This window comes from Echinops telfairi, unplaced genomic scaffold (genome assembly GCF_000313985.2).
Source record: "Echinops telfairi isolate 266 unplaced genomic scaffold, ASM31398v2 ScPeMD7_5;HRSCAF=22, whole genome shotgun sequence".
Lineage (NCBI taxonomy): Eukaryota > Metazoa > Chordata > Mammalia > Afrosoricida > Tenrecidae > Echinops > Echinops telfairi.
Genome location: NW_022103901.1, coordinates 23,853,313 through 23,867,240, shown reverse-complemented (window position 1 = coordinate 23,867,240; position 13,928 = coordinate 23,853,313). Strand labels below are relative to the sequence as shown.

Sequence of the window (13,928 nt, the reverse complement as noted above, 5' to 3'; positions counted from 1 at the left end):
GGTCCTGTTGTTTTCTCCTCCAGATTGTTTATCCCACCTATCTTATCTAGATAGACCTGCAGAGATAATAATATGCAAAAAAACAAGGCAGAGCAAAACAAAAGCAACAAAAGAACACAAAATAACAAAAAAATGACAACAAAATAGAAAAGCCTGTAAATAGTTCAAGGTCTATTTGTTGGCCTTTAGGAGTGTTTTCCAGTAGAGTCTGATGGGGTGCCACGCCCTGGGCCCCAAATCTATTTTTGGTATTCCCCAGGGACATCTTTGTTCTGCTCCCCTTGCTGTTGTTGCAATCCTTAGTGTTCTGTCTCGGTGTGGTGGGGTCAGACCAGGCACAATTCCTATACTGTGTCTCCAGTGTTGTCCCCCGTAGGGCTATGGGTCAGTGAGGGCTGCTGTGTCTCATAGTGGGGCTTGCCATATGGTCCTCTGTGCATTGGCTGCTCTGAGCAGGGATATCATCCTCAAGGCGTGGTGGGCCAGGATGTGCTCCACTCTCTCTTCCTCCTTCATTTGCTCCATGTGCTCTGATCAGACACGTCCCTCTCCCTGAGCTGCAGCTTCAGTGCTGTCCTCTGAAGCAAATTTTTCTGCGGGGAGGAGCAGCTCTCCACATAGTTGAGATTGGAGCCGGCTCCTCAGACTAGAATAGTTCTTAAGGCTAAACTTTTGTTTGGTTGTAAGAATACTTCACAAGATATTTTTGGCTTAAAATGTAAAGATTATTTCAGGGAAACCATTTCTGTTTTACTAAATTTTATCCCCACTCCCCACCCCTATGTTTGAAATGAATATCATTAAAGACTCAAAATCCACTTCTTTTTTTTTTTTTCCCCAAAATCCACTTCAGTTTTACTTTTCCTCCTTTTTTAGCCACACAGACCAATATTTAAATCTGAGGGGTAAGAAATCTGGAGGGTTTTTGTTTTTGATTTTTCATGGAGCAATTCTTAATTTATTTATTCTCCCCACCCCATTAACACTCCATTTTTTGCCCCCCATTTCTCCTCTCTCCCTGATCCCACCCTTATCCCTGACCTCCTCATATAATCAGAGTCTTAGCTCTTGGTGTAAAAGCCACATTTCCTCTTTGGTTTTCCTTCAATAGTGATAATAAATATTTATCTTTGTAAGATTGACTGAATCCACTAAGCATAAGGTTCCCTAGTTTTGCCCAGATCTTTCAAGTGTTTAAGAGAACTATCACTGTTTTTTTATTGATGCATAATATCCCATGTACGTATCCCATGTACAAGGGATAATATAAGTACAAGGCATCATATCCCATGTACAAGGGATTGTTTATCCATTCCTCCATAGTTGAAGTTTTGGGTTGTGCCACCCAATTACTCTAATGCTCTCTTCAGAAAGACAAGTCTGGGCTGCCTGGACATTTCTTTATGATCCAGGTTCTTTTCCTGAGGCTATGGGTTATGGTTATATTCAGGATATAGAATCCCAGAACGAACTTCTCCTACCTGAATATCACATTCAACTGCCTTGTACAAAATAGCAACTTCCAATAGATTTAATTTAATAAGTGCACAAAAATACAACTGAATGGATAAGTGAATACTATACCTTGGGGATGTTCTCAGAGTTATGAATGATTTCCAAGAAAGAGTCACGTATTAAATTCCAGCATTCATCAAAAGATGGATTGAAGACAATAACGGGGTCGTGGACTTCAAGTTTGATCATGAGTAGTTGAGGCATGAAGAAGTCCATCTCTTTGTAGGGCTCCTTGAAATCATTTCCGTCCTATAGGAGACAGATGGTAAAACAATCATCACACAATGCAGGGTTTCAACACTGAGGAAGGGAATGTAACTACTTAATAGAGTACATACCAGAAAAAGAAGTGAAGGCAACTAGTACTACTCATATTCAGAGTATAGACTGTGTGTAACCTAGCCCTTTCTAGTTCCCAGTTCCTCCTCACCAAAGGACGTTATTCAGTGATGCTTTTTTGTTTGGAAATCACTGCTTCCTAACCTCTAAATCTTTCCCATTCTTCAAAATCTGCTTCTCTGGGCATTCTCCATGTTCTCCAGTTTAATCTCTACTCCTGAACTTCTGTACTTTTGTTTCCTGGTGTTTTTTTCTTTTCTTTCTGTGTTGTATGGATTTATATGCAAATATTATTTATGCTAAACTTGAGGCCTAGATCTGATTCTTATTCATCTCTCCTCTTTGAATATTCATAACACCCATGGTGGACAGGTTACATACTCAGACTAGGAAGAAGAATCGATGCATTTGAATTGTTGCATTGGCAAAGTACCATAGATTGCCAGAAGTACAAACAAATCTGTCTTTGGAAATTTATAATCAGAAGGAAGGCTATCATGATCCAAATTCTACCTTGCAAGTCTGGCTAGACTAGAGGAAGTACACTGGTACAGATAGGAACCTGAAACACAGGACCAGTGGTGTGAGTGGTGATACTGGGAGGGTAGAGGGAGAGTGGGTTGGAAAGAGGGAACCGATTACAAGGAACTATATGTGACCTCCTCCCTGGGGGACAGACAGCAGAAAAGTGGGTGAAGGGAGACGTCGGACAGGGCAAGATATGACAAAATAATAATAATTTATAAATTATCAAGGGCTCGTGAGGGAGGGGCGAGCGGGGAGGGAGGGGAAAAATGAGGACCTGATGCCGGGGGCTTAAGTGGAGAGCAAATGTTTTGAGAATGACGAGGGAACAGACTCTGTGGCCCCTAAAAACAACAAGGATGGTTGACAAACACTCCTTGAGGGTCTACTGTGTAGCTTAGAACCCACTGCCAGTAGATTCTGAGTCACAGTGACCCTATGGGACAGAGTAGGTCTATCCCACGGGGCTCCAAGGCTGTCAATCTTGACAGAAGCAGAGAGCATTGGTGGGTTCAAATCACTGATCTTTCGGCTAACAGTTGAGCACTTAACCACTGACCAAGCAGAGTTCAAGCACCTATGAATTTGCCCTATGTGGAACTTTAGAGTATGATTAGCTTTTCATATCTGTGTTGCTTCTTCCCTTTGTTTTCTTTTAAAAATTATTTCATTGGGGGCTCGTACAACTCTTATCACAATCCATAAATCCATCCATTGTGCCAAGCACATTTGTATACTTGTTGCCATCATCATTCTCAAAACATTTTCTTTGTACTTGAGCCCTTGGTATCAGTTCTTCCTTTTTCCCCCTCCCTCCCCGCCCCGCCTCTGTTTTATTCATTAAAAGATCACTTTATTAGGGGCTCTTACAGCCTTATAACAATTCATACATCAATTGTATCAGGCATGTTTGTACATATGTTGCCTTCATTATGTCTTAAACATTTACTTTTTTTTTCATTTCTTTTCTTTTTTTAAATCATTTTATTAGGGGCTCATACAACTCATCACAATCCATACATGCATCAATTGTGTAAAGCACAAACATTTACTTTCCATTGAGCTGTTAGTTCAACTCTTATTTTTTCCCTCTCCCCGTGCCTCATGACCCCTTGATAAATTATAAATTATTATTATTTTCATATCTTACACTGACTGTTGTCTCCCTTCTCCCATCGTTTCTGTTGCTTGTCCCCCTCGGGGGGTGGAGGGGTGGGAGGGAATTATTTATGTGTTGCTTATTGAGATCTGTTCCCTTTTCCTCCCCTCGTCTCCTCACCTTTCCCCTACCCTTCTGGTATTGATACTCCCATTCCTATTCCTAGATTCTATGTGCCGTGAGCTCTGTGAGCTCTTATCTTTTATCTGTACCTGTGCACATGCTCCAGTCGAGCCTGCAGTGAAAGGTAGGACTGGAGTCATGACAGTGCGGGGGTGTGTGTGAAAAAGCCTTAAGGAACCAGAGGAATATTGTGTTTCATCAGTGCTATTCTGGGCCTTGGTTGACTCATCTGTTCCTTGTGATCCTTCTGTGAGGGCATGCCCCATTGTCTACAGATGGGTTTTGAGTCTCTGCTCCACCCTCCTTCATTCTCAACAATCTGGTGGGTTTTTTTCGGTTGGTGTTTGTTTGTTTGGGGTCTTCTAATGTCTGTTACCTGATCCCGTCAACACCAAATGATTGCACAGGCTGGTGTGCTTCTTTCATATGGGCTTGTTGCTTCTCTGCTAGATAGACTCTTGTTTAACTTCAAGCCTTTAAGACCCCAGACACTATATATCTTTTGATAGCCAGGCACCATCTGCTTTCTTCACCACATTTGCTTATGCACGTATTTTGTCTTCAGCGATTGTGCTGGGAGGGTGAGCATCACAGAATGCCAGATTATTAGAACAAAGAGTTCTTGCATTGAGGGAGGGCATGAGCAGAGGCCCAAAGTCCATCTACTACCTCAGTATATTGTCTTATAAATATGTGTACATACAAATATGCTTGACACACAATGGATGGATGTATAGATTGTGATAAGAGTTGTATGCACCCTCAATGAAATGATTTAAAAATATGCACATAGGTCAGTACCTCTATTTATATGAATTAATGTATTTACATATGTACACACCTATGCTTACACCTCTATCCATAGCTTTGCTCCCTGGATCTTTCCTCTGTTTCCTTTTACCTTCCTCCTGCCCCACCATCACGCTCACCCTTCTTCCACCTCTCAGTAATTCCTCTCAACTAGATTGCTGTTGCTCCAACACCCCCACAATCTCTACGTCCAACTCATTGTTGATTTTAATTCCTATGGCCTTGCTTGCTCACCACTCTCTTCCCCCACACCTCCTTCAACTCACAAGTCCCTTCGGAACCATTGGTCCCATTGCTTTCTCCTCATTGTTGAGAATGTACACAGCAAAACACCCACCAATTAAACAGCTTCTACATGTATCATTTAGTGACATTAATTACATTCTTTGAGCTGTGCGACCATTCATGCTCTCATTTTCTGAGTTGTTCCTCCCTCATTAACATAAACCCACTGTCCCCCTAATGCTGCTATCTACTCTTTCTAGTTGCTTTGATTCTGGGTGTCTTCTGGTTAGGCAAGTATGATTATAATTACATCTACAAACTGGTCCTCTCTGGAGTGCTAACATTGAAGTTGAAATTCTAACCCCTATGTTTCTATATTTCTGGATCAGAGGGCCAATTGTATGTCTCTACTTGATTGTGAAGACGGTGCAGGACCAGGCGCTGTTTCATTCTGTCGTATATACATTCGCAATATGAGTTGGAATCGATTTGACAACACCTAACAACTAAACAGTAAACTTCCTTTGCGAAACTGAAGTAACTAAAAGGAGATCTGGGGGTGCAGTGGTTAAATCACTCAGCTGCCAATCAAAATGTCAGTGTTCCAATCCACCAGCTGCTATGTGGAAGAAAGATGTAGCAGTCTATGTCTGAGTGTACGTATGGATGTACAGCATTGCAAACCCTATGGGCCAGCATTTTAAAAAACTACCGTATATACTCGAGTATAAGCTGACCCAAGTATCAGCTGAGACACCTAATTTTACCACAAAAATGGCATTAAAAATGTGCTGAAAAACTTGGCTTACACATGAGTATATACGGTAACATGATTCTTTTAGGGTAAGATAAGGATGTGGTATAAAAATTCAAAGGCATATTTCTTTTCATAATTTTCTCTTTGTTGTGGTTGAAGATACAGCAAAACCCACTCCTATTTCACAGTTTCTAGGCATAATTATCAGTGACGTCGATTACATTCATCACGTTGTGCCAACGTTCTCCTTATTTCTGTTCTAGTTGCTTCAGTTACATTTACTAAATCGTCCTTCTCATCCTCCCTATACTTTGGTCTGACATAGACTTGTTTTTAATGCAGTACTCGAGGGTAACAATCTTTACTCTCTGGATTAAACTTCTAATCAGGACACCACCGAGTGCAGAGGTGGCGGAGTAACGGTGAGGAGCCATGGCTGCTGTGGTGGCGGCGGCAGCAGTGCGGGCCCGGATCCTGCAGGTTTTTTCCAAGGTTCAGTCCACCTGGTATCCATCCTCTTCCTTCTCCTCTTCTTCAGTGTCAACTGTGAAACTCTTCATCGATGGGAAACTTGTGGACTCCAAAAGTGACAAATGGATTGACATCCATAACCCAGCTACCAATGAGGTCATCAGTCGGGTTCCTCAGGCCACCAAGGCTGAAATGGACGCAGCCGTTGCTTCTTGTAAACGTGCTTTTCCAGCATGGGCAGACACTCCGTATTAAGGCGTCAGCAGGTCCTGCTCTGCTATCAGCAGCTCATTAAAGAAAACTTGAAAGAAATCACCAAGTTAATCACGTTGGAACAAGGGAAGACCCTAACTGATGCTGAAGGAGATGTGTTTCGAGGCCTTCAGGTGGCTGAGCATGCCTGTAGTGTGACGTCCCTGTTGCTGGGAGAGACCATGCCATCCATCACCAAAGACATGGACCTTTTCTCGTATCGTCTGCCCCTGGGGGTGTGTGGCAGCGGCATTGCTCTGCTCAACTTTCCTGCCATGATTCCTCTTTGGATGTTTCTGATGGCTATGGTATGTGGAAATACCTTTCTAATGAAACCATCAGAGCGAGTTCCCAGAGCAACTATGCTTCTTGCTAAATTGCTCCAGGACTCTGGTGCCCCTGATGGAACTCTGAATGTCATCCAGGGACAGCATGATACCGTGAATTTTATTTGTGATCATCCATACATCAAAGCAATCAGCTTTGTGGGATCCAGCCAGGCAGGAGAGTACATCTTCGAGAGAGGGTCGAGACATGGCAAGAGAGTTCAAGCCAATATGGGAGCCAAGAACCATGGAGTGGTCATGCCAGATGCCAACAAGGAAAATACCCTGAACCAGCTGGTTGGAGCAGCATTTGGGGCTGCTGGTCAGTGCTGCATGGCTCTTTCAACAGCGATCTTGGTTGGAGAAGCCAAGAAGTGGCTTCCAGAACTAGTGGAGTGAGCCAAGAATCTGAGAGTCAATGCAGGGGACCAGCCTGGAGCTGATCTTGGCCCTCTGATTACTCCCCAGGCCAAAGAGCGAGTCTGTAATCTGACTGACAGTGGAACAAAGGAAGGAGTGTCCATCCTTCTTGACGGATGAAAAATTAAAGTCAAAGGCTATGAAAATGGCAACTTTGTTGGACCAACTATCATCTCAAATGTCAAGTCAAACATGACCTGTTACAAAGTGGAACTTTTTGGTCCAGTTCTTGTGGTGCTGGAGACAGACACATTGGATGAAGCCACCAAGATTGTCTATGACAACCCTTACGGAAATGGAACTGCCATCTTCACCACCAATGGAGCCACTGCTCGGAAATATTCCATTTGGTGGATGTTGGACAGGTGGGTGTGAACGTCCCCATTCCAGTGCCTTTGCCAATGTTCTCATTCACCGGCTCTCGATCGTCCTTCAGAGGAGACACCAATTTCTATGGCAAACATGGCATCCAATTCTACACTCAGCTGAAGACCATCACTTCCCAGTGGAAAGAAGAAGATGCCACTCTTTCCTCACCCGCAGTAGTCATGCCTACCATGGGCCGTTAGAAACAAGTTTCGTCCAGGCTCAGTCCATCCTGAGTAATCTCCCTTTATTCTCTGCCAACTTCATTTGCCAACATTGTCCAGATAATTAACTGTATCCTGGGATTGAAATACCTTATCACTAAAACCTTTCTCGGGACCATTAGTCAATGCAAAGTTGTGATAGGGAGACAGCTAGTGTAACTTTAAAACCAGTTTTTTATTCACTCTTCCTACTTCTATTTTGAGGTAACTGTAACTCTGAAATGCTTATTTGGAATGAGAGCTTACGATCTGTTTTCTAAAGAGTGTTCCTCTTTCTTGAAAGTTTGTGTATGTAAGGGTCTTCTAATTCTAATAATTAGAAGAGAAATTCTTGGATGGGGATATTGGATAAAAACCATTCAGCCTTTGGTTGGTTCTCAAACACAGCCTGACACAAATGCTGGTGGGGGAAGCCCCTCGGCCAAGTTTTCCTGAGCCTCCAATTTATCCCACAACAGGCAAAATGCATTTCTACCTTTCCCAAAGGTGTGGCAACTTCTCTCTTCTTCTCTGCTGAATGCCACGTTGTTTTCCTAGTGATTCATAACCACTATTTCATTCTATCATTGCCAGTGTTCTTGCAGCTTAACATCACCACTTCTCAAGGATACCTCAGTATGCATTGGATAAAGCAACTTTTTTGTTCTGTGTGCCAAAGGTTAAACTTCAGAGTTTGTTCCTGCAATCATTAGTTAATGCTTCTGCCATTAATTAAGACTTTAAAAAGGAAAAAAAATTGTTTTCAGAATACTTCTATCAACAGTTACTATAGGCCCAGAAATCAAGGGGATGTTGTAACTGTGAAAAATGGATTAAGACTCTTGCCTTGAGCAAGATTAGCCTGATAGTTCTTGCTTTACTAGAATTGTATATGTTCTTCTTTTCTCTTGCTTGCATTTCTCATTAGTGATACTTTTTAATAAAAGAGCACTTAAATTCGAGTAGTTGGTGTGTTGGGCAGAATTGATTCTTTTTGTTCTACCATCCCCACTGAACCCTGACTTTCTGATATGGTTTTCACCCAGTGGACTAGCGACTGCTGGCTCTGAGAGAGTACTGTCCGGTGCTCAGCCTGATGGGATAGGTCAGTGGTTTATCTGCTTCCTCATTAGTCATTTGGATAGTGCTAACCTACTCCATGGGGCTTATTTAGTGAGTTATGGATGGTGAGAAACTTTCAAAATATTTGTGCAGTCTATAGACTTTTATAAGAATTGTTCATCATTAAAGGTGACTGAATTTTAATAAAATGCACTTAAGGACCTAGTGAGGCAATAGGCATTTATCTTCTGAAAATAGATTGCCTTGTTTTTTTCCCAGTGAGCCCTGGTAGCACAGTAGCTGAAACATCCTGCTGCTAACCAAAAGTCACAGATTTAAGCCCACCTGCCAGAAAGGTGTGGCAGTGTGCTTTCATAAAGATGTACCCACTTGGAAACCCTTTAGAGCAGTTCTAGTCTGCCCCATAGCGTTGCTATGAGTTGGCATCGACTCAACACCAGGGGGATTGGTTTTAGCTCCATCACAGCTTGCACCTGGTAGTGATACTTAATCCAGTCCAACAGCTATCGACTGGGTTGAATAGTAGGTCATATTGTCTAAATTCCAAACGGAATTAAATATATTCAAAGAAGCGCCTACGTTTTCCTTACATCTAAGGGAAATCACTTTAAAAAAATATTAATTTGAATTATATCGCTCTCATTGGAATAATTTTTTTGCTCACTTGACCAGCTACTTGCTGCTCAGAAGAGTTTCTTGTTTCTAATGAAGAAAAAAAACCTGTACACCTAAAACATTGCTATTAGTGGCTTATAAACTTAATTTCTTATGAACTTCATTTTCTTTTTGCTCTGATATGATCTCATTTCTCAGATAATATGCTATGTGGATTATGAATTTAAAAATTACAAATAAAAATCTCTTAGAGAAAACAAAAACAAAAACAACTTCTAATCCGTTTAAAGCTGACTTCAGGGCATAGTTTCATGGCAAAGTTTGAAGAACACCTTGGGATTATAAACTTGAGGATTATGCCAGCTGTACCAGGCCTTGTACATTTGGGTTCTTTCAGAATTTGAAGTTATGGTTCATATTTTTGTCCCTTAAAAATCAGGATTCCCCCACTATCATGATCCCAATTCTACCTTACAAATCTGGGTAGACCAGAGGATTTACACTGGTACAGATAGGAACTGGAAACGGGGAATCCAGGGCAGATGATCCCTTCAGGATCAGTGGTATGAGTGGTGATACCGAGAGGGTGGAGGGAGGGTGGGGTGGCAAGGGGGAACCGATTATAGGGATCTACACATAACCTCCTCCCTGAGGGACGGACAACAGAAAAGGGGGTGAAGAGAGACATCGGACATTGTAAGATATGACAAAATAATAATTTATAAATTATCAAGGGTTCATGAGAGTGTGGGAAGTGGGGAGGGAGGGAAAAAATGAGGAGCTGATACCAAGGGCTCAAGTAGAAAGCAAATGTTTTGAGAATGTTGATGGCAACAAATGTACTTGTGCTTGACACAATGGATGTATGTATGGATTGTGATAAGAGTTGTACAAACCCCCAATAAAATGATTTTTTTAAAAGTATACAAAAAATCAGGATCCATCCAACATATTTCATATTATGTAAATTTAGGGTATGAAATGATGCTTTGAAAAAGAGGACTTAATGTTTTCTGCTTATGTATCAACTTCACTGAGGCAGTTTGATGGAGGGAGTTTTTCATTTGGTCTCCATAACCATTAGTTTTTAGAACTTTAAAAGCCCTATAAAAGACCCAGCCCTGCCAATGATCTAGAGTCCATATCTGCAAAGAAAACATGCAACATTCCCTTAAATCAAGTCAATGCTTTCTAATGAAGGTGTTTCAGGATCTTCCTTGATGAAAACATGAGCCTCATATTGAAAGAGCTGTGCATTTCATGTAATGCAATTTCCTTTAAATTTTCTTAACAATGTTTCTAGTTCTGTAGATTTCTACCAATTTAATAATCAGCAATCAATTGCCATCTAGTCCATCCAACTTATGGTGACACCCTTAGTGTCAGAGCAGAACTGTGTTCCATAGAATCTTGTATGTTCCCTAGGATTTTGGGGGGAGCTGTATCGCTAAGCAGTTTTTCCTAGGTGGATTTGAATGGCCAACCTTTAGGTTAGCAGCCACACATGTTAACCGTTTTCACTACCTAGGAACTCTTAGCTTTTTATCAGTAGGTTGCCAGGAGTCAGAATCAAATAGGTTTTGGTTTGATATCATTATCTCAGGAAAGCTTGCTTTATGTTAAAAGAAACCATTTTTATAAACTAATGATCACTAGATGTGTGAGCAAATCAAGAATTTACTTTTTGGCTTGGTTCACAGATAAGGACAGATGTTGTTCTGTTGAATTATGTCCCCATAATATATGTTGCAAACCCCAGCCTCTCTGGCGTGGTTAAAATACCATTTCAGAATTGGTTGCCTTTGTTGTTATAGGTAGGATTAGTGCCTGACATGTCTTGAGTCAATGTCTTTTAAGATATAAAAGAAATTTAACAAGCAAGTAATTGAAGAGAGAAGGGGTAAGAAGATGCCAGGACATATAGAGATGGCCAAGACAAGTACCTTTCCCTAGAGCCAGCACCCTGAATTTGGACTTCTAGCCTCCTAAACTGGGAGAAGTCCAATCTTTTGTTTTGCCAAACACTAAGTGTAACAAGTACTAGCTAACTATGACCAATGTGATGGAATACCTGAGTCACTGTTTCCTCCCATATGGGCCTGGCACCAGTCCCGACTTACCTTGTGTAACATGAAAAAGGAAACCAGGTCCTCGAGAGACTTGATGACCAAATCTCTGAGCTGGAGGGACATGAAGGAGGCAACAGAGGCAAAATATTCTTCAATGATACGGGAGGACTCATGGTCACTCTTGGGAGCCAAGTGGACCCACTGGTCCTTCTGTGAGATAAAAAGGTTGGCACAGGTTGGGATCCACCTGTCAAGATAAGAGAACACCAAATGAGAAGCTCGTCAGAGCTGAGAATCTGTGTCAGTCACGCCCACCTTGTCTGACAGGACAGATGGCCTCATCTACCCTGAACTAGTTTTGCAAATTGTTACTTTCCTATCCCTAGCCATCCCCTTTTCCTGAGCAAAAAGTAATGAGATTTTCACTGAGAAATCATTCTCCCATTAACCACCACCAAATTGACAGGGGATATTGGTGGCACTTCCAGCTGAATCTACATTTTTCATTATAATCAGAGAGTGAGGTGAAAGGGCACAAGGAACTTGAATGATTCCAACATCTCTATCTGGCAGGTGCCAGATCTCTGATTTGGACTTTCAAGGTAAAAAGAAAGAAAGCACAAGAGGAGAACTCCAGGGTGGTGACAGCGTTGAGAACACGACTTAAACAAGTTGAGAAGTTGAGAGTAGGAATTAACCAGAAGAAGAAAGAGACACCTCATTTTCTCTTCTTCCCACTTATTCCAATTTCACAGCGTTGGTGGGAACTACAGCCAATTGTCTTTTCCTCCCACCATATCTCTTCTATAATTGCTATAAAAGTATATTCTAGCAGTCGATGTACTAGGAACAGTCATGATCATAAGCCCAGTACCACTGAATCAACTCAGACTCACAGAGACCCTATATGGGGTTTCCAAGAGGATAACTCTTTATGAGCACAGATGGCCTCACATTCTGTTGCAGAGTAGCTCATGGGTTTGAACTGCAGTCCAACAGTTACCACACAAGAGCACCACTGCTTTTGTCATGGTCATCCAAAGACCAAGCTCACTGCCATTGAGTCCATGCTGACTCACAGCGGCACCCCCTGTGGGTTTCAGAGACTATAACTGTTGACAGGAGTAGAAAGTCCAGTCTTTCTCCCAAGGAGCTGTGGTGGTTTCGAACTGCCGACCATGTGGATCGCAGCCCAACATGTAACCACTACACAAGGAGCCATGACAGGGCTCCTTGTCATGGTCAGAGGTAATGATTAATATGTTTTTGTCATCATTACTGTATGCCAAATATTGCATATCTATTTTCTCTAACCCATTAAAAAACTTATTCAGAAGGCATTATTATCACCATTTATAAAAATCGAAGTTCCTTGGCTCTAGATATAATTCTGCATGAGTTTACAAAGTAAAGTAAAAACACCAATGGAGTGAAAACCCCAACCTTGGAACGCCCAGCCTGTTTATGTGGGCCATCAGAATACAATCACTCAAATGTAGCACCCGATCACCCAGAAAAGTCTAAAGCGAATCAGGGTCAGAGAAGAGAAGTCGTTTCAAAAGGCAGAGGAAGACCAGGACTGAGAGGTGAAGAGCAGTTGGAAGAGAAGAGATGTGAAGGCTATCATTTGACACGGACGTCCCCAGAAAGGGAGCAGGCAGGACAGAGGCAGAAAGTCAAAGTAGTAAGAAGCAGCCTCTTTGCCAGGCGGAGGAGGACCAGTTGTCCTGCCTTTAGTTTTCAGTCTTTATGGTGGCATGGTGCAGCCCCATTCTGAGGCCAAATACTGACCTATTGAGAAGAATCTGATGGGCCTCTATGCAGTGCTGCTGGATCAGAGTTTTATATTGGTGAGGCTGTAAAGGCAATTTTCCTTCTAGTAATTCTGCTGTTCGAACAAACCTGAGGTCACCAAATCTGCCAAGAAGAGGGAGAAATTTCCTGAGCTAAAGATGCTTAGGAGCACCTTCTGCAGGTCAGGTTCAAAAGGCATGTGTTCTCATGTTTCCAGTGAGAAGCAATGAAGTAGATTAAAACGATACCTACAATAGCAGGGTATCTGAGGAAATAGTAGGTAGTCTAAAAGAACTCTTGCAAACAGCAGATAAATGAGTCAATTCAACAAATGCTTACTTACACCAAGTAAAACAAGTCAGTCACAAAAGGTCACACATTATATTGTCAAAGAGTCATCCCAACCTACAGGGTTTCCAAGGATTTGCAAATCTGTAAAGGAGCAAAGAGCCTCACCGGTCTCCCTGAGAGGGGCTGATGGGTTTGAACCTTGGGACCTTGCAGTTAGCAGTCTAACATTTACCTGATAGGACTACTATACTGGGTAGTTATTTTATATCAGACTCTGAAGTAATTAAAAAATATATATTTTTTAATCATTTTATTGGGGGCTCATACAACTCTTATCACAATCCATCCAGCCATCCATTGTGTTAAGCACATTTGTACATTTGTTGCCATCATCATTCTCAAAACGTTTGCTTCCTGCTTGAGCCCTTGGTATCAGCTCATCATTTTCCCCTCTCCCCCCCAATGAACCCTTGATAATTTATAAATTATTATTATGTTGTCATATCTTACCTACTCCCTTCACCCACTTTTCTGTTGTCCATCCCCCCCAGGGAGGAGGTTATATGTAGATCCTTATAATCAGTT

The 13,928-nt window shown here is 41.9% G+C and overlaps 1 protein-coding gene and 1 pseudogene across 1 annotated transcript in view; one reads left to right on the top strand and one right to left on the bottom strand.

The window, feature by feature from the left end:
- Positions 1-13,928, bottom strand: part of DNAH3 (dynein axonemal heavy chain 3) — a 210,881-nt gene that overhangs the window by 178,117 nt on the left and 18,836 nt on the right. Inside the window, exons 8-10 of the mRNA XM_030884374.2 lie at positions 13,050-13,175; positions 11,310-11,505; positions 1,585-1,764 (exon numbers count right to left, since the gene is read on the bottom strand). Of these exons, the coding sequence (XP_030740234.2) occupies positions 1,585-1,764; positions 11,310-11,505; positions 13,050-13,175 (502 nt within the window). The remainder of the gene's footprint in view (positions 1-1,584; positions 1,765-11,309; positions 11,506-13,049; positions 13,176-13,928) is intronic.
- Positions 5,862-7,586, top strand: LOC101663307 (annotated as a pseudogene).